Genomic DNA, 19,983 nt, shown 5'->3' with positions numbered 1-19,983 from the left:
GCTGCTACTGGAGCACTGTAAATGAGCACACCACAGGGCATGGACACAACACATGATGCTACTGGCGATGTAGTGGATAATCCAAAAGACTGGATTGATGTGCTAGGTATGTGTAATGAATGGTGCAGTTACAAAGTAAGATAACTGATACAGAGATATTATTTGAGATAAATTGATGTGAATAATTTGCTGTTCCAGGCAATGGACTGCTGAAGAAGAAGATTCTAAAATGTGGCAATGTTAAACTCGACAGACCGGGAAATGGACAGAATGTGAAAATCTGGGTGAAAATAATGCATGAAAACGGAGATGTCATCCTGGGCCACCAAAGGCTCTCATTCACCATAAATGGAAGAGATGTCATTAAGGTGGGTGAACAGAATACCATGGACACAAACCAGCATGCCACCACATCTGTATGGAGTTAGCATTTAGGCATAATTCAGATCTGCAGCTTAGAACTGTGTAGTGTCCACACCTGTGTAAAATTTACTTTGATTCATAATTCACATCCTGACAGTTTAAACTTGTATGTAACTCTCAGCTATATTCCGTCATAATCTATAATTCACACTTGTATAATGGAAATTCAGATCTATGCATATTGTACAGTACTTTATAATTCAGATCTGCCTTTAATTGACACCCATGTATCCTTACATACTGCTACAAATCACATATTGCCTTTCTATAATATCGCCTGTGTATTCTTACACTCAGCTACAATTTACCTACACATAGCTCTACCTGTCTACAACTGACATCTATTTATAATTCAAATCTGTCAACATTGATTTGTGCATGATTTACACACACCCACGGACACACATAATATAAGTTAACCTGTGAACAATTGTGTATAATTCACAGGTATCTTTAAATAGTGCCTGTATCAAAAAAATTCATACCTGTAATAATGCGTAACCTGTGTACTGTATTACATAGAACTGCATAGAAATTACAACATAATTCACAGGTGTGCATAGTATGTATCTTGTGTTCATTTTCAATTATGCCCATCTAATTCATTTAGTGTTTTCACTGAGTTCATTAGTTAGTTTAACTCAATATTATGAAAGGGGGGGGGAAGAATCCTCAGATAAATTAGAAGATACTTTCTATCGCTGGGAAGATTTCCCTGTAGATTGGCTTTCTTATCTTTCATGAACACTTTTTTGAAAGTGTAACAGAGCAGTATTCACGTATCACACATTAAACACAACATTCTTTCAGTCATATAGACTTGAAACGTTAACGCTATTTCTCTCTCCACAGATGCTGCCAGACCTGCTGAGTTTTTCCAGCATTTTCTGTTTTTTATTACATTCTTTCACATGTGGGTCCTGAATCCCCTTAGGGAAGGGGCAACTGTCAGCAGTTAGCTAGGAGTGCTTTGTAAACTCAGGTGGGATCTGGAAATGCCAGGTTCCCTCCCAGCTAACCAATTCCTAGTGGGGTGAGTGTCCATGTCATGGCCCATGATCACAGAGCCATATAATGATACAGAATTGAAGGAGGCCATCTGGTAATGTGGCCAAGGGGAGGGGTTTCCTATGCTGGCAATTTCCTCAGCTAATTCTTTGATAAAATCTTGAACATTGGGATGAATCCAATGAGCAGATTGCTGAAGCAGTGGGAGTGGGGCCACTGAGCCAAGGCCCTCACAACCCTGGAAATCCTGTGAATCAGTTCCCTAAGCAACCTTCCTAAAGTATTTCCCACCTACATCCCCCTGCAGTAGGTGTTAAAGATGCATTTATATTGGCATGGGAACCTGCCAATTTTATTATGGTTATAAGATGCCAGATACTCGTTTACTATGCCAATGTCAGCAGAGCAATGCAAAGGAGTTTTAAGCCCAGGGTGTTGGTGGATAGCGCAATTGGGTTACTTTGGAATAGCCTGGCAAAAAAAGACTAAAGTCCATCAAGTTCGCCTTCTACCATCCTGGTAGTCACATGATACAACACTAATGAAGTTGCTGAATAATCATAGCAATTTTTAGTCTCTATTGGTCCACAACAGACCCAGACATGGTACAAGGAAAACCAAGTGATGAAGAGCTTTGAAAACTATGGACAGGATTTTTCAGATAAGAGAGTTTCCCACCCCGCCACCTGAAGAGTTAGCAGGGAACACATCTCCACCAATACCAACTGCCCTGCAGCCATATAACACTCCAAGGAGCGTTAATTGGCTTGAAACAGGTCTTCTGCCCCTCAATTGGGAGTAAGTTCTGCCTCAGAGAGCTGATTGGCCAAAAGCCCCGAAGTCCTAGCAACATCATTAGCAGCAGTGGCCAGGATTGAATACAAGCAGTACCCAGATTCAAAGTTCCAGAGTCCAGGACCAAGTAAATGCAGGGTAGTCTCAAGGTAAGGTGGGGAGGTGAGGCCTGGGGAGATGGGGAGAGAGGGTTGGGGGTTTTCATGGAGAGGCCTGGGAGAAGGAGCATCTTCAGGGGGCAGATCTTGTTGGGGGGCACCCAATGTAGAAGGGAGGGCAATGAAGGAGGTGCCCCCACTTCCCACCTGAGGCTTGCCAGGTATCCTTTCCTGCTTCAGAACTCCTCCAGCCAAATTCAAAATTGAGGTTGGGCGGGAAACAGCCTTTAAATGGTCATTAATGACTCACCTAAGGGACTCATTTTTTAAAACTTATTCTTTCACGGGGTGTGGGCATCACTGGCTAGACCAGCATTTATTGCCCATCCCAAATTGACCTTGAGAAGGTGGTGGTGAGCCGCCTTTTTGAACAGTTGCAGTCCATGTGGTGTGGGTACACCCACAGAACTGTTAGAGAGGGAGTTCCTGGATTTTGATCCCAGTGAAGGAGCAGCGATATAGTTCCAAGAGTGAATGTCAAAAGTGGTAGATGGGGTGCCAATCAAGCGGGCTGCTTTGTCCTGGGTGATGTCAAGCTTCCTGAGTGTTGTTGGAGTTGCACTCATCCAGGCAAATGTTGGAACCCTGCTGCCGGGTTCCAGGCTCCACAGGGAAAATTAATTGCAGGACTTTCTGCAGTAGGGTAGAAATCCTGTCCCTGATTGCTGCCAGCAGTTCAGTGACACCTTCACTGGGGACCAACGCTGGATCCCTGGAGACACGTAATTGAGGGCGGGTTGGGAGTTGCCAGCATGTGGGGTGGGCAAGGAGGAGGGGGGTGTAGGATGTAAGGTCAGGGGGTGGCCCTCTAAGTGAGCCCCACCCTTCCCAATGCTGGATCCCTCGTCCCTCGATCAGGCACTGAACGCTACTGAACAAAAGATCCCCCACCCACTGCTTGTTGGACTCCCCTTATGTCGAGTTCCTGCCCGCCGCTGGTTGAATAGCAGTGGCAGCAGGATGAAGCCCTTAAGCAGGCATTAATTAACATCCTGCACGATCAAATGCCCAACCAGGAGGGGGGCAGTATATTCCACCCTATCCCTCAAATTACTCACATTTTGGGCTGAATTTTTCCGAGCCCATGGAGTCAGGGTTGGAGCTGGTGGGAAGACTGGTAAAATGGAGGAGGTGCCCTGTTGGGACAGTTCCTTGGTGAGGCAGGCAGCCATGTGAGACCCAACTTAGTGACCATTTTTGTCAGTACCAGAATCTTACCGACGTCAGAGTGGCTCCTGCAGTGTGTGAAGGCCACTGGCTCAATTGAAGCAAAATCCCAGTGGCAGGACAGTCAGCCAAAGCAGTGAGAGGCTCCATGCACAATGACGGGGCCTGGGGATGAAAAACCCATACCCCAACCATGAATAGGCCTCTGAAGGAGTTTCCCCTCCGGCCTGAAAGCCTACCAGCTCAGGCCTTTTAATTTACAATTTCAATGCAGGCAGCCGAGGTTGCCACATTGTGAGATGCCCCTACACTCTTCTGCCTGCCTTGGCAGCATCCACCACCCCTAATGGAGCAGCAGGCCTAAAATTGTTGTTGGCTTTGTAATTGGGCCTGCAACATCAGGGCCCATAAGGAAGGTGAGTGTGGAGGTAGTCAGTTAGGAGGCCATCATCAGAAAGGTTATGCCACAGGGCATAGTAATGACAAGGGCAGGCTTGGAATCCACATATGGGCTCAATGTTGGGGTCCTGATGTCGCTGGAAAATCCAGTCCAATGTATCCCAAAATGTTATACTCTGAAAGAAATCTAATTTGCATACAATTTAATCAATACTAAATGCTTTCATTGTCTCCCTAGACAACTCTTTAATTATCTTAAGTTGAAAAAATGATATACTTATCAGTAAAATATGACATGATTTGTTTAATACAATTTTCCTTCCCTCTCCAAGGCCCTGGAAATCTGTGTGCCCCTTATGTACATACACGAAACAGCACTGATTCTCACCGACTCCAAATTCTGTTCTGGGAGAGCTTCCAGGTAAGACATTACATGCATTTTGTTGCAGAATTACACATGGCTGGAAGTCAGTACTAAGCTGCAGATTCTGATCAAGTCACAAGCGAGAAAGTGAAACTCAACTGGTTTATGGATGTAGCCTGAACGCTGAGATTTAAGTCCTTTGTATTATTATGCTACTTTCCAATACTTAGTTTGAATGCCAGTAGATCTCTTGTGGTGTTCTTCGAAGTGACGTTAAGCACCAAACCTGTTGAGTTTCTTTGAGATTACTACTCTTGATAAACAAATCCCAGAATTAGGACTACATTTAAACAGCAGAGATCAGAGGATGGTTACAACTGCTTGTAAGTTTCAGGCTCCAGAATGATTTGCTTTCTCTTTTCACGCATTATTTTTCATTTGTAATGGAGGACCTCACATGTTACAACCAATAGGTGACATCTGGAATGTGGTAGACGCAAGATTTTTAATTGATCTCTTATGGCATTAAGGACAGAAGAGGATATTGTGGGTGTGTCTCCCTCTCTTGTAGCTCTCTCTTTAATCACCTCATGCACTAGTTCTCTTTGCCTTCCTTTCTCTGTCTTTCTGCTTACCTGTTTGAAATATTCTCTGCTTTCAGGAGAAGGCACAAAGAAGAGCAATCACAATGACACCAAGGCCTGAATTTTACCCTTGGTGGGCGGGGGCAACTGGTTGGGAAACAGGCCATTGACCGAGATTTCATACTGGCTGGCCAAGTAAGGCCCACCCAGCATGAAACATGGCTTCCAACTGGTTGGGAAGGGGTGGGTGTGGGTGGGGGCCTGTTGGCCGCCGGGTCCAATGGTGACCCGGTGGCCGATTTAAAAATAGCACAGGCAGCTCCTTTTGATGGCTGCCAGGGCAGAGCATATCTTCTGCGTTGTGAACACATGTTATGGCATCAAGTGTGGCTGGAGATGCCAGGCGGGAGGGCAGGTTGGGTGAGCACTCGGCCCCCCCCGGTTTTCGGATGAATGCCTCGCAGTCCTCCTGGAGGAGGTGGCTGCCAGGAGGGACACCCTTGTCCCCAGAGATGGGAGGAGGAGGCCACTGCATCTTACAAAAAGAGCTTGGGAGGAGGTGGCAGTGCAGGTCAGCAGTCACAACGTTGTGCGGTGCACATGGGTGCAGTGCCGCAAAAGGTTTAATGACCTTCTGTGCTCAGGAAGGGTGAGTACCATGTTGCATGGATCAGTGTGGTGAAGTGTTAATGTTTGCCATCCCCCCGTGGAGCTCAGGGGTGTTAGAGTCTGAGTGCCAACTGTCAATGATGGCGGAGCTGACCAAAGGGGTAAGCCCTGGCATTGGCCACTCCCTCTCAGGCAGGGCCAGCACAGCCTCCGCTGACCAGAGGACCACTGACAAGGTCATTAAGGCCAACAAGAAAGGAGAGTCAGCAGGCTGCCTCCAATACCACTGCCAGCGAGGCGGGCCGGGGGCGGGGAGGGGGGGGGGGGGGTTGGTGGCGGTGGTGGCACGAAGACTTAGCAGGTGCCCTGGGTACTCCCTGACTCCGCCTGCTATTCAAGCAAGTGTGAAGTGCCCTCACCACTGCGTTCTGACATTCTAGCGAGGAGCTAACGCCCACAGTGGTGCAGGTATCTGCACCGGTGCCTGGTTCAGAGAGTGGGTGTGACGCAAGTGCATGTGAAGCCTGGCGGTCCTTTGGGGTCCTGCAATTGAATGTGTGCTGGTGAATCTAAGGGGGAACAATAACATGTCGTTAGTTTAAGTCATTACACTGTTCCTGGTGAGACAATGAAGATCTGCATCATGGTACCATCGTCTTTCAATGGTCAATGGGGAATCCAGTTTTGAGGCTCCCATCAATGATGAGACTACACAAGAATGTTTGCACCATCCGAAACTCTGTGCACTGCACTCTTAGCTTTGTCTGACACCCCAGCCTCTCCGCAGCCAGTTGATCGAGGTGCGTGGCGCCTCTCCAGCTCCAAGGCGTCATGCTCGAATCTGGATATGATTAGGAAGTTTGGGAGGCCTCCGCCTGTCCGTGACCTTTCAATGTTTTATAGGTGATCTTCTGAAAGGACAGAGGAGCATGGATTACTCCACTCTCTAACTGCAGTGCCATTGCAGTCTGGCCAACCCCATCTGAGGAACACCTTGCAGGGCACATCCGAGTTGTGGCCCTTGGTCTGCAAGGCACTCAGTCCAAGCAGCCAGGGCTTACCTTGCTTGAGCAGCTGGCGGAGGCAGAGAGTGCCCAGGGCGCCGGCAGTTAGAGGACTGCTTGAGACAAGGACAATGCTCAGTCAAAGGCAGATGATGAGCCTCTGGAGTCGTCCATTAGGTGGCAGATGCTGGATGTCCAACGGGATGTGCATGAGGATCTGGCGGAGATCCATGAGGGTATCCGTGCCATCGAATCTGTTGTGGAGGAGTCCATGTGGAGCATGAGCACTGCGTTGACCCTCATAGCAGAGTACACTGCGGAGTGGCGACTCTCATGGTGAGGCAGCTCCAGGGACAGAATCAGGGGTTCCTGGGGTTGTGCTGGGACATGCAAGCCCTCACACAGGCAATGACCTCAGGTGGTCAGTGCCAGTGTGGGAGGTGGATGAGGCACCCAACATCCCAGCTAGGTGCCTGTCCATCAATGGTGAGCAGGGAGGTCCAGAGCAACCTCACATTGGTGCAGGAGCTGCTTGTCATCTCTGCGGGCTCCTCAGGGCGCTCTGGATGATGGCAGCAGCACCTCCGCACCTCAGTGACCATGGCAGCTGATGAGGCTGCAACGACTGGCGAGATGCCAGCCATGGCACTGTCCACTTCCTCCCAGGCAGGGCCAGAACAGGCTCCACTTGCCAGAGGACGACAGTCAAGGTCATTAAGGCCAACAAGGCAGCAGAGTCAGCAGGCTGCTTGCAATGCCGCTGCCAGCGAGTGGGGTGCGCCAGGACGCAGCACTCGCAAACGTAACTTTACCATGAGCACAAGAGGGACTGGTCACAGGTGATCTTCTGTTTTGTGTTGTTTTGTTTATGTTTACTGGTCTGGGAATGAAGACCAGAAAAGGTGATGTTAATTATTTTGGATTGTCAAAATGAGATAAATTTTGTTTTTGTCATAATGACCTGAGTATGCTTCACCTTTGTATTTTTTTGGTGCAGGATATGCCACTATGTCATGCTGGATGTGAGTGGCTCTCAAATTTATTGCACAGGCACTGAGTGGACTTTGGGTTCAAATTAAAGGGTCATTTTAGACATCCAGAATGGAGGCGGCAGCACTGGCATTAGGTGGAAGCAGATCTATGGCAGCCTAGCTGAAGTAACGTTGGATCAAGGTGTCCCTGCCTCCCTGAAGGACAAAGAGATCTGCTTCCACACCCTCAATGTTCTCCTCACCGTGCTCCTCTTCTGATTCACTACTGGATTCATCATCTATAGCCTGTGCAGCTGCGTCAAGCCAACATCCTCTTCCTCCAGTGTGTCCCCTCTTGCCAGCGCCAGGAGAGTGCAGCATGCAACCACTATCAGTGACACCCACCCAGGGGGGTATTGTCGTGCTCACCCTGAACAGTTCAGGCATCGGAAGTGCATCTTCAGAAGACCTATGGTCCTCTCTATCACCGCCCTTGTGGAGGCATAACTCCTATTATAATGCTGCCTTGTCTCTGTTCTTGGGTGGTGGAGAGGCATCATAAGCCACCTTTTCAATGGATAGCCCTTGTCACCCAGCAGCCATCCATCCAGTTTGGCTGGAGCGCTGAATAGCCTCGGCACCTGGGAGTGTCTCTGGATATAAGCGTCATGGGAGCTGCCAGGGTACCTTGCACGGACTTGCAGAATCTACATCCTGTGATCACACACTATCTGGACATGCATTGAGTGGAATCTCTTCCTGTTGACAAAGGAACTTGGCTAACCCAATGGTGCCTTGATGGCCACAGGTGTGCAGTCAAATGCACCAAGGTTGCGGGGAAACCCAAATACCGCTGCAAACCCTCTGGCTCGCTCAGCCTGGCTGGCCTGCTCCATACAGAAATGAATAAATGTTATTACCCACCTGAACAAAGCTTCTATCACCAGCTTGACGCAACTGCAGACAGCTGACTGGGACACTCCACAAAGATCCCCCATTGACCCCTGGAAAGAGCTGGAGGCACAGAAGTTGAGGGCCACTGTGACCTTCAGAGCCACTAGCATGGGGTTTTCACCCACACAGTTGGGGGTGATCTCAGGCCCAATCATATGACAAATGGAGGTCATGGTCTCCCTGAAGAGGTGGAGCCTCCTTCGGCATTGTGCCTCTATTGAAGTAGTTGCATCGCCTGTAAACCCTGGTAGCGGGATAGTGGCATCTTTTGTGGCCCCTTCTGCCTTGGGCTACCTGTTGGCCCTGCGCCCCTTGTGCCTGTGCCCTACTCCCACAGGTCGCTCCCCTGGAAGCTGCATTGGGACACCTGGCCTCCTCTCCCTTCTGCCCCTCTCTTCCTCCTCAGAGGAGGTGCCACCAGCGGAAAGCACAATCCCCGTTACCATGGTCGCAGAAGGCTGCCTGATACTGGAAGGGTCCATACGGTCAAAATCCTCCAGGGGCCTTGGAGGCAGCAATGAGTCCTGAAATGAAGACTAGAAATGCTAAGAAGAAAGCTCAGAACAGAGATGAGGCTGTCAAGTTCAAATAACCAACCAGCAGCACACTGTCTCCTAAACTCCTCACTGCTCACACTGACAATGCTGTTGACCCTTTTTATTCCGCCCTTGGATGAGATTTTGCAAAATGTGGGCTGCCCGTCTGCCTGTTTTGCCCGTGTGACGAGCATGGAATTGCACAGGCAACGTAAAATTGGCTTCAGTTGGGTTTTTAATGGCCTTAAGTAGCCTCTTAATTGATGGTGGGTGCAGCTCCGACTCCTGTGCACGCCTGCCAATCCGAACATTGCGCGTGTGCGGGATGATGTCGGGATGGTCGCCCGATATATTCTCACGCTATTTTATGCCCGATCAGGTCAAGCGCATGCCCGCCGCGAGGTGTAAAATTCTGCCCCAAGTCTTAATGCTCTTAAATATTAGGATAGGTTCAAAGAGTTGACTCTATCTTCAGTACAGGAGATAGAATTGAAGATTTTGAAAACTATTAATGAATTGCATCTTTATAGATAGATACATTAAGACAAAAGAACTGGAGATAAGTAGTAATAGTTAGATTAGTTGTTTCTTTTTGCAGAGTCATATCATTCTGGAAGAGGCTATACTTCATTCAATAACAGTTAGTAATCAACCATTTAAAAACCTTTTAATTCAAACAAATACATTTGTATTCAGTAAGAATCAATGTGATTGCTCAAGAAACAAGCATCAACTAAACTTCAAATTCAATCGTCAACACAAAGGGTTTTTGTTTTGCTTTACGGAACATTTTCACTATAGGAAGTTCCTCCTGGTTTATTGCTTCAGTCTTTCAGACCTGAACAAGCAGTTCAGATCCTGAGGAATAATCACATTTATGAACAGATAAGGGTGACTTGTAAAAATCAGAACGTATCCCTGCTGCGTTTATGTGATTTGCCGTGATATGTTTATAGAATATGTGAAAATGTAATGATACTAACTGAAGTGTTTAAATGTCAGGTGACCAATTTGATTTACAGAATTGAAAAATATCGTCCATCTGGAATTAACAATTAACACTGTGCAATAAATATAAATGATCAGTATGATTTTATTCTAGAAAGCAGTTTTTAATTAATAGACTAAAAAGAAACAAAGTTCAATTCGATGTATCAATCATACTTTTGGAAACTAATTTATTACTAGGAAGCCTGTTTAAATGGGCTGCTCAAAATATACCTTATTCTCAGTTAGATATTTGTGATCAGCTTTACATGTTATTGAAAATTCCCATCACTTCTATGTTGTTTTACCCTGCTTTGGTTTTCTGACTTCACTGCTACACATTTCACTTCCTGTGTTTTCCAGCTAAGTATGGCAGTGTAGTGTTTACGTTGATGGACTAATAATTCTCAGAACACGAGTTCATATCCCATCATGGTAGATTGAACATTTGAATTCACTTTAAATAAAATCTGGAAATAAAAATCTGGCATTAGTAAAAGTGAAACTGTCATTTAATGTTCTTTAGGGAAGGAAACCTTTTGTCCTTACCTGGTCTTCCCTATATGTAACTCCAGTCCCACACCAATGTGGCTGACTCTCAACTGACAAGTGGTCCAGTAGGTCTAGCAACCCTGTCAGTTGTATCAAACTACTCAAAATGGTTCAAGAAAAAGGCCCACCACCACTTTCTCAGGAAAATTAGGGATGGATAATAAACCCTGACTTTTCCAGCAAGCCCAAATCATAAAAATAAATGTTATGTCAAAAAAGACCAGTAAGTCCCATTTGAATGGCAACAGCTATCAATTAAGGAAAGATATCTATATGTGTTTTGCTATATTATAGATGGCAATTTGTTTATTGTGTAAAGTTCATAGACCTGACTGTTGCTTTATATCTCTTTACTCTCAATAGTTGGGTGAGAAATTGAAATAAGTACCTCACTGCCACAATCATTTTATGGCATAGATACATAGAAGCATAGATAGGCCATTTAACGCCTCGAGCCTGTTCCGCCATTCAATGAGATCATGGCTGATCTGTGACCTAACTCCACATACTCACCTTATGCTCTACAGTTTACCTAGCCAAGGATGTGATAGAACAAGTCTTATTATTCCCTTGAATCAGCTATTTAGTTCAATTTGAATTCAAATAGTTCTGGGTTTTTAAATGCAGAATTTGAACATACTTGAACATACAAAGATACTCTTTGTATCTTCAAGCTTCTTGCAGATCTCGAGCACTGAAGAATTCAGAAAGGGAAATGTCACCCGGGCCATCTAGCTCATATCAATTGGGAAGTTTATATTCTGGTGTTGTAGCCTTCCATTTTCTAACAATACCTTTCCTCCTGCACTGTCTCTTGGTTCCTTCCTATTGTTTTGTTTTGTGATGTAAAACTGAAGGCTTTGTAGAGAACTCTCTGTTGTGGTTCTGCTCCTGTATGAGTGTGTGGTGGCAGTATTGGCATCTTAATTCCCATAATATGTAAACCCAAGGTAAGATTCAGCAGCCAAACCAGCAGGTTTGTGTCATCACAGGGAAGTCATTTCCAGTCATGTCCTTAATTGTTTTGCAGTGAAGCATCAGAAGTGAAACCAGGATCCAGACTCCTCCTAGAGGTTCACCTCCTGTCAGTCAGTGGAACACGTCTGGAGGTGAAGCCCAAGGCTGAGCAACTGAAAATGATCAGGAATGAACGGGAGAAAGGCAACTGCTATTTTCAGAGCAAGAATTATGAGCTGGCGATCCTTTGCTACACTTATGCTTTGACAATCATAGATGCAAACACCAAAGGTATTGAACAATTTTTCTTTGAATAGTTATGTTTCCTATTAAAACTGTATTCTGCAATGTTAATTGAAACCTTTGAAATTACATACATTAATAGCATTACAGTCTTGAGCGCATGAACATACACAATTTAAACGCCATCTTCAATTATTAATATTCTCTACTTCCATGACATCCACCTTTCAGTGCCACACTCCTCAGGTTATTGGTTCAAGCCCCAAGCAGACTTGAGCACAAAAATGTAGGTTGACACCTCAATGCAATACTGAGACTGTGCTGCACTGTTGGAGGGAGTGAATGTTTGTGGATGTGGTGCCAATCAAGCAGGCTGCTTTGTCCTGGATGGTGTCAAGCTTCTTGAGTGTTGTGGGAGCTGCACTCATCCAGGCAAGTGGAGAGTATTCCATCACACTCCTGATTTGTGCCTTATAGATGGTGGACATGCTTTGGGGAGTCAGGAGATGGGTCACTCATTGCACAATTCCTAGCCTCTGACCTGCTCTTGTAGCCACAGTATTTATATTGCTAGTCCAGTTCAGTTTCTGTTCAATGATAACCATCAGGATGTTGATAGTGGGGGATTCAGTGGTGGTAATGCTATTGAATGTCAAGGGGTGAAAATAGGAGCAAGAGTAGGCCATTCAGCCCTTCGAGCCTGCTCTGCCATTCAATATGATCATGGCTAATCCTCTGTCTCAATGGCATACTGCCACTCTCTCCCCATACCCATTAATGCCTTTAGAGACCAGAAATTTATCAATTTCCTTCTTAAATATATTCAGTGACTTGACCTCCACAGCCTTCTGTGGTAGAGAATTCCACATGTTCACCACATTCTGAGTGAAGAAGCTTCTCCTCACCTCAGTCTTAAATGGCCTACCCTGTATCCTGAGGCTGTGACTCCTTGTTCTAGACCCCCCAGCCAGTGGAAACATCATCCCTGCATCCAGTCTGTCCAGGCCTGTCAGAATTTTATACATTTCAATGAGATACCCTCTCGTTCTTCTAAACGCCGGTGAATACAGACCTAGTCGACCCAATCTCTCCTCATACAACAATTCTACCATCCCAGGAATCAGTCTGGTTAACCTTCACTGCACTCCTTCTACGGCAAGTGTATCCTTTGTTAGGTAAGGAGACCAAAACTGCACACAATACTCCAGGTGTGCTCTCACCAAGGCCCTGTACAGCTTCAATAAGATATCCTTGCTCCTGTACTCAAGTCCTCTTGCAATGAAGGCCAACGTACCATTTGCCTTCTTAACCGCTTGCTGCATCTGCGTGCTTGCTTTCCGTGATTGGTATACAAGGACACACAGGTCCTTTTGTGCATCAACATTTCCCAATCTATCACCATTTAAATAATACTCTGCCATTCTGTTTTTCCTAACGAAGTGGGTAACTTCACGCTTATCCACATTATACTGCATCTGCCATGCATTTGCCCACTCACTCAACCTGTCTAAATCACCTTAAAGCCTCTTAACACCTTCCTCATTGCTCACATTCCCACCAAGTTTCATGTCATCAGCAAACATGGAAATATTACATTTGGTTTCCTAATCCAAATTATTGATATATATTGTGAATAGCTGGGGCCCCAAGCACTGATCCATGCGGTACCCCACTAGTCACTGCCTGCCACTCTGAAAAAGCCCCTCTCTGTTTCCTGTCTGCTAATCAATTCTCAATCCATGCCAATATATTACCCTCAATCCCACGTGCTTTAATTTTGCACACTAACCTCTTCTGTGGCACTTTAGCTGGGATTTTCTGGCCCCGTCGCGGGCGCCCCAACCAGAGGTCCATTGACTTGTGGCGGGACTGGAAGATTGCAGCAGCGGATGGGTACAGAAAATCCCACCCTTTATCAAAAGCTTTCTGAAAATCCCAAATATACCATATCCACTGGTTCTCCCTTATCTATTCTACTGGTTGCATTCTCAAAAAAACTCCAGTAGGTTTGTCAAACATGATTTCCCTTTCATAAATCCATGTTGACTTTCTCTAATCCAGTTATATTTTCTAAGTGTCCTGTTATCACATCCTTTACAATAGACTCTAGCATTTTCCCTGCTACAGGTGTTAGGCTAACAGGTGTGTAATTCCCTGTTTTCTCCCTCCCTCCTTTTTTAAATAGTGGGGTTACATTTGCCACCCTCCAATCTGCTGGGACTGTTCCAGAATCTACAGAATTTTGGAAGATAACAACCACGCATCCATTATTTCCATGGCCATCTCCTTTGGTACTCTGGAACACAGATTATCAGGCCCTGGGAATTTATCAGTTTTCAGTCCCATTAATTTCTCCAGTACTATTGTTTTAGTAATACTAATTTCCTTCAATTCCTATGTCTCACTAGACTCTTGGTTCCCTAGCATTTCTGGGAAGTTATTTGTCTTTCCCTCCATGAAATCAGGACTAAAGTAGTTGTTTAATTGCTCTGCCATTTCCTTGTTCTCTATTGTAAATTCTCCTGTTTCGGACTGTAAGGGACCTACATTTGGGTTTGCTAATCATTTTTTTCCATACTAATAGAAGCTTTTACAATCCACTTATATGTTCCTTGCAAGTTTACTCTCATGCTCTATTTTTCCCCTCTTGGTCCTCCATTGCTGAATTCTAAACTGCTTCCAATCCTCAGGCTTGCTACTTTTTCTAGCAACTTTATATGACTTCTCTTTGGATCTAATACTATCCATAATTTCTTTTGTTAGCAATAGTTAAGTCGCATTTCCTGTTCTGTTTTTGCACCAGAAAGGAATGTATAACTGTTGTAATGCACACATTTGTTCCTTAAATATTAGCCGTTGCCTATCCACCGTCATGCCTTTCAATGAAGTTCCTCAATCTGTCTTAGCCAAGTCACGCCTCCTACCTTCATGTTTCCTTTGTTTTAGATTTAGGCCCCTAGTTTTGGGTCAGATTACTTCACTTTCCATCCTAATGAAGAATTCTATCTTACTATGGTCACTGTTCCCTAAAGAACCCTGCACAACATTATTAATTAATCCTTTCTCTTTGCACAATACCAAATCTAGGATAGCCTGTTCCCTCGTCGGTTCCTTGATGTACTGGTCTGAAAAAACCATCTTGTACAAACTCTAGGCATTCATCTGCCACAATATTATTGCTAATTTTGGTTTGCCCAGTCTATATGTAGATTAAAGTCACTCATGATTACTGTAGCACCCTTGTTACATGCATCTCTACTTTCCTGTTTAATGCCATCCCCTACCTTATCACTACTGTTTGGAGGCCTATAGACAACTCTCACTAATGTTTTCTGCCCTTTGTTGCTTCTTAGCTTCACCCAGACTAATTCTACTTCTAGATTTTCTGAGCCAATATCCTCTCTCACTATCGCACTGATTTCATCCCTGAATAACAATTCCACCCCACCTCCTTTTCCTTTTTGCCTGTCTTTCTTAAATATCAGGTACCCTTGGATAGTCATTTCCCAGCTTAGGTCATCTTGCAGCCATGTCTCTATAATAGCAATCATATCGTATCTGTTTACATCTATTTGCACTGTTAATGTGTCTACCTTATTGCAAATACTCCATACAGTGCCTTTGGGCTTGTCTTTTAACATTTTTACACTTTTTTTTGGTACTATGGCCCTATTTGTTGCTAGCCCTTGTTTCCCCTGCCTTCAACTTTTGCTTTCTACTTTTCTGACTTTCATTCCTATCTTTGTTTCCCTCTCTCTTGTGTTTCCCTGGTCAGGTTCCCATCCCCCTGTCACTCTAGTTTAAACCCTCCCCCATAGTACTAACAAATACCCCTGCAAGGATATTGGTCCCGGTCCTGCTGGAGTGCAACCTGTCCAACCTGTACAGGTCCCAACTTCCCCAGAATCAGTCCCAATTCCTCAGTAATCTAAATCCCTCTCTCCTACACCATCTCTCCAGTCGCGCATTCATCTGGTCTATTCTCCTACTCCTGATCTCGCTAGCATGTGGCACTGGGAGTAATCCTGAGGTCACCAACTTTGAGGTCCTGCTTTTTAATTTATTTCCTAACTCCATATATTCTGCTTTCAGGACCTCATCCCTCTTTTTACCTATGTTGTTGGTACTGATATGGACCACGACCTCTGGCTGTTCACCCTCCCCCTTCAGAATGTCCTGCAGCTGCTCAGTGACATCCTTGACCCTGGCACCAGGGAGGCAACATGCCATCCTGGTGTCACGTCTGTGGCCACAGAAACATACATCTGTTCCCCTTATGATAGAATCCCCTATTATTATTGCTCTCCCATTCTTTTTTCTCCCCACCCCGTGCATCTGAGCCACTCATGGTACCATGGACTTGGCTCATGCTGCATTCCCCTGAGAAAACATCTCCCCCAGCAGTATCCAAAACGGAAAATCTGTTAGAGAGGGAGATGGACCCAGAGACCTCCTGCACTACCTGCCTCGTGTTTTTACTCAGCCTGGTGGTCACCTATTTCCTTTCTGCCTGTGCACTCTTTATCTACGGTGTGACCACCTCACTGTACATGCTATCCACGAAGATCTTATCCTTGCAGGTGCTCCACAGTGACTCCAGCCGCAGCGCTAGCTCTGAAAGGCAGATTTCAAGTAGCAGCAGCTAGAGACACTTCCTGCACACATGGTCACCCTGGACACTGGAAGTGTCCCTGATTTCCCACATCACACAGTAGGAGCATTCCATGTGGCCGAACTGCTCTGCCATGACTTACCCTTAAATTACTCCCTTTACTTTTGCAGTTTAGAGAATATTAAAGACAGGAGAAATGCTCACCAGGTCCTACTTACCAAGACTGCTGCTCTTCTTTCTGAGGGAAGGTAGAAAATGAAAGGATCACCTTGTTCCCTCTTCACCAAGCTCCCTCGCTCATCAAACTCCAACTTAAGCACTCTAATGCAGCCCAAAGCAACATTCCAGTGCAGACCAATTTGAGGTGAATTTGATGTAAAGAATTTTGTGATATTCTATGGTCATGAAACGTGTAAATACAAGTTCTTCCTTTTGCCTGCAACCACACATAGACCTACAACTCTAAGACCTCTACGCGCAGTCCCCACTTATTCACATGCACAAACAATTTTAGGTCTACTGAGGCACCACTGAGGTACAATTAGTCAATGTTCAAAATACTGCAGTATGTTGCAACTTCCCTTACCATCAACATCCCTTATTTCTACATCTGCAACATTGCAACCTTAGCCCTTCTGCTGCTGAAATCCTTATACTTGCCTTTGTGGTTTCTAAACTCGACTACTCTAATGGTCTCCTTGCTGACCTCTCATGCTCCACTGTCTATAAACTCCAATTTGTCCAAAGCTTTGCTGCATATTTAATATCTGTGCAACATCTCAGGGCTACTGTCACCATTAGCTCTTTATTTCCAACACGCCAAATTCAAAAATCCATGTGCTCATATGTAAATCCTTCATAGCACTGCCCTACCCTATCTCCGCATTCTCCTCTTTCCTTACAACCCTATCCAAACCCTTTTTCCTCTTTCTCCTTTGATTGCATCCCAATCAATAAGCATAGCGAGAGAGGAAGTACTGGAGGGACTGGCATCCTTGAAGGTAGATAAATCACCAGGGCCAGACGGATTATATTCCAGGCTGTTGAAGGAAGCCAGGGAGGAAATAGCAGATGCTCTGAGGATCATTTTCCAATCCTCACTAGATACAGGTGAGGTCCCAGAGGATTGGAAGTTTGTGAACGTTGTATCGTTATTTAAAAAGGGTGCGAGGGATAAGGCAGAAAGTTATAAGCCGGTCAGTCTGACTTTGGCAGTGGGAAAATTATTGGAAACAATTCTGAGAGCCAGGATAAACTGCCACTTAGGAAGGCACGGATTGATCAGGGATAGTCAGCACGGTTTTGTTAGGGGAGGATCGTATCTTACTAAATTAATGAAATTTTTTGAGGAAGTAACAACGAGGATTGATGAGGATAGTGCAGTGGATGTTGTCTACATGGATTTCAGTAAGGCACTTGACCAGGTCCAACATGGCAGACTGGTCAAGAAAGTGACATCTCATGGGATACAGGGGAAGGTGTCAGGTTGGATCCAAAATTGGCTGTGACAAGAAACAAAGACTCCTAGCTGAGGGGTCAATTACCAGGTGGCATAGATTTAAGGTGATTGGTAATGGATGTTTTTGCGAATGGAAAACGGTTTCTAGTGGTGTTTCACAGGGCTCAACATTGTGGCTCTTGCTATTTGTTGTATATATTAAAGATTTAGACTTAAATGTGAGAGGCATGATTGGAAAATTTGCAGATGACACAAAAATCAGCCGTGTAGTTAATAGTGAAGAGGATAGCTGTTGACTCCAGAATGATATCAATGGTTTGGCTGAGTGGGCGGAGAAGTGGCAAATGGAATTCAATCTGGAAAAGTGTGAGGTAATGTATTTGGGGAGGGGAACAAAACAAGGAATACTCAATAAATGGGAAGTTATTGAGAGGGGTTGAGGAAGTGCGTGTCCATAGGTCCTCGAAGGTGGCAGGAGAGGTGGACAAGGTGGTCAAGAAAGCATATGGAATGCTTTCCTTTATCGGGCGAGGTATTGAATACAAAAGCAGGGATGTAATGATGGAACTGTATAAAATGCTGGTTAGGCCACAGCTGGAATTTTGTGCACAGTTCTGGTCATCACATTACAGGAAGGACACCATTGCTCTGGAGAGAGTGCAGAGGAGATTTACAAGAATTTTGCCAGAGCTTGAAAATTGCAGCTCTCAAGAGAGATTGGATAGGCTAGGGTTTTCCTTAGAACAGAGGAGGCTAAGGGGTGACCTAATTGAGGTGTACAAAATTATGAGGGGCCTAGATGGGGTAGGCAGGAAAGACTTGTTTCCCCTAGCTGAGGGGTCAATTACCAGGTGGCATAGATTTAAGGTGATTGGTAGAAGGATTAGAGGGGACATGATAAAAACCTTTTTACCCAGAACTTGGTGGGCGTGTGGAATTCATTGCCTAAGTTGGTGGTTGAGGCTGAAATACTCAATTCATTTAAGAGGTACCTGGATCTGCATCTGAAGTGCTGTGACTTTCAAGGTTACGGACCAGATGCTGGAAAGTGGGATTAAAATGAGCAGCTAATTTCGTTTTTCTCTTTTTGACCAGTGAAGGCACAATGGGCTGAATGGCCTCTTTCTGCACTGTAACCTTTCTGAGATTCGATCCCTTGTTTCAACCCACAACTGGTGGCATAGCATTCAGCCATCTCGATGTTACCCCTTTTAATTCTCTCCCTAAGCATCTCTTCCTTTGTATCCCTCTCTCAGTCTTTAAAAATATTTTTAGACCTCATTTCTTCAACTTAACTTGTGGTCACCTTTCCTATTCTATTTTTTTCTCGGCTTATTGTTAGTTTTCATTATGCCTTCCTGTGAAGTGCCTGACAACTTTATTATGTTAAAGGTGCTTTATAATCGTGAGTCATTGTTGTTATTGCTCCACAGTCCACTGAGATAGAGGTGCAACCCTTCGGTGCTTTGAGTCTAACAGTACCTACCCTGAGAACCTACACTGAAGACCCTTAAAGAAGTTTAATGTTTCCACAATGATGCGATGTAGCACCTTTCTGTGGTACTTGCAAATATATTCCTTTATCTCTTGTAGCAAGCTGACATTGAGGAGCAGATGAATAATATAATATGAATAGCTGCCCAACCTTAGCCTATGTTCTCCAACTGTTAGGCCATCATGGGCAAGAGCCAAGAGCAATGCTTCCTAAACTATTTTCTGATATGATCCCATTTTAATACTTGAAAATTAACATCACCCCAGAAACCAATAAAAACAAAACAGCAATAAAGCAGCATAGTAACATTCAGCATATAATTATTAATATTCACATATTATAGATCAACATATAGTAATGTAACGTATAAATATGAACATCTATGTTTTTAAAGTACATTGTAAATATGTTATTATTTTATGTACTCACCAGTCCACTACTTCATCTGAGCTGCTACAGCTCAGGGACTTTGGCCAGGGAACAAGAGATACTACTGACACTCGCATTTGCATTCGGCAGTACTGATCTATAGCAACATCACACCAAGAGTCCCTAAAGACCATCTTGAGACCATTGATTTTAATGTGAGATGAGTCAAATAAATGTTTAATTTTCCACTGTTGATTTCAAATGACAAAATAACATTCATAATCCCAGAGGCTGCAGTTTCACTATGGATTCCGCTACTCGCAGTAGAGCTTTAAAA

General features: G+C 44.8%; 1 protein-coding gene across 2 annotated transcripts in view; it reads left to right on the top strand.

The window, feature by feature from the left end:
• Positions 1–236: 236 nt before the first annotated feature.
• LOC144687097 (peptidyl-prolyl cis-trans isomerase FKBP8-like) overlaps positions 237–19,983 on the top strand; it is a 46,440-nt gene continuing 26,693 nt past the window's right edge. For both annotated transcript variants that reach the window (XM_078552855.1, XM_078552856.1), the window contains exons 1-3: positions 237–368; positions 4,283–4,371; positions 11,542–11,759. In XM_078552855.1, coding sequence (XP_078408981.1) covers positions 294–368; positions 4,283–4,371; positions 11,542–11,759 — 382 coding nt within the window. In that variant the 5' untranslated portion in view covers positions 237–293. The remainder of the gene's footprint in view (positions 369–4,282; positions 4,372–11,541; positions 11,760–19,983) is intronic.

The sequence above is a fragment of the Cetorhinus maximus genome, chromosome 12, assembly GCF_964194155.1.
Source record: "Cetorhinus maximus chromosome 12, sCetMax3.hap1.1, whole genome shotgun sequence".
NCBI lineage: Eukaryota > Metazoa > Chordata > Chondrichthyes > Lamniformes > Cetorhinidae > Cetorhinus > Cetorhinus maximus.
This window is presented reverse-complemented; position numbering and strand designations above follow the sequence as displayed.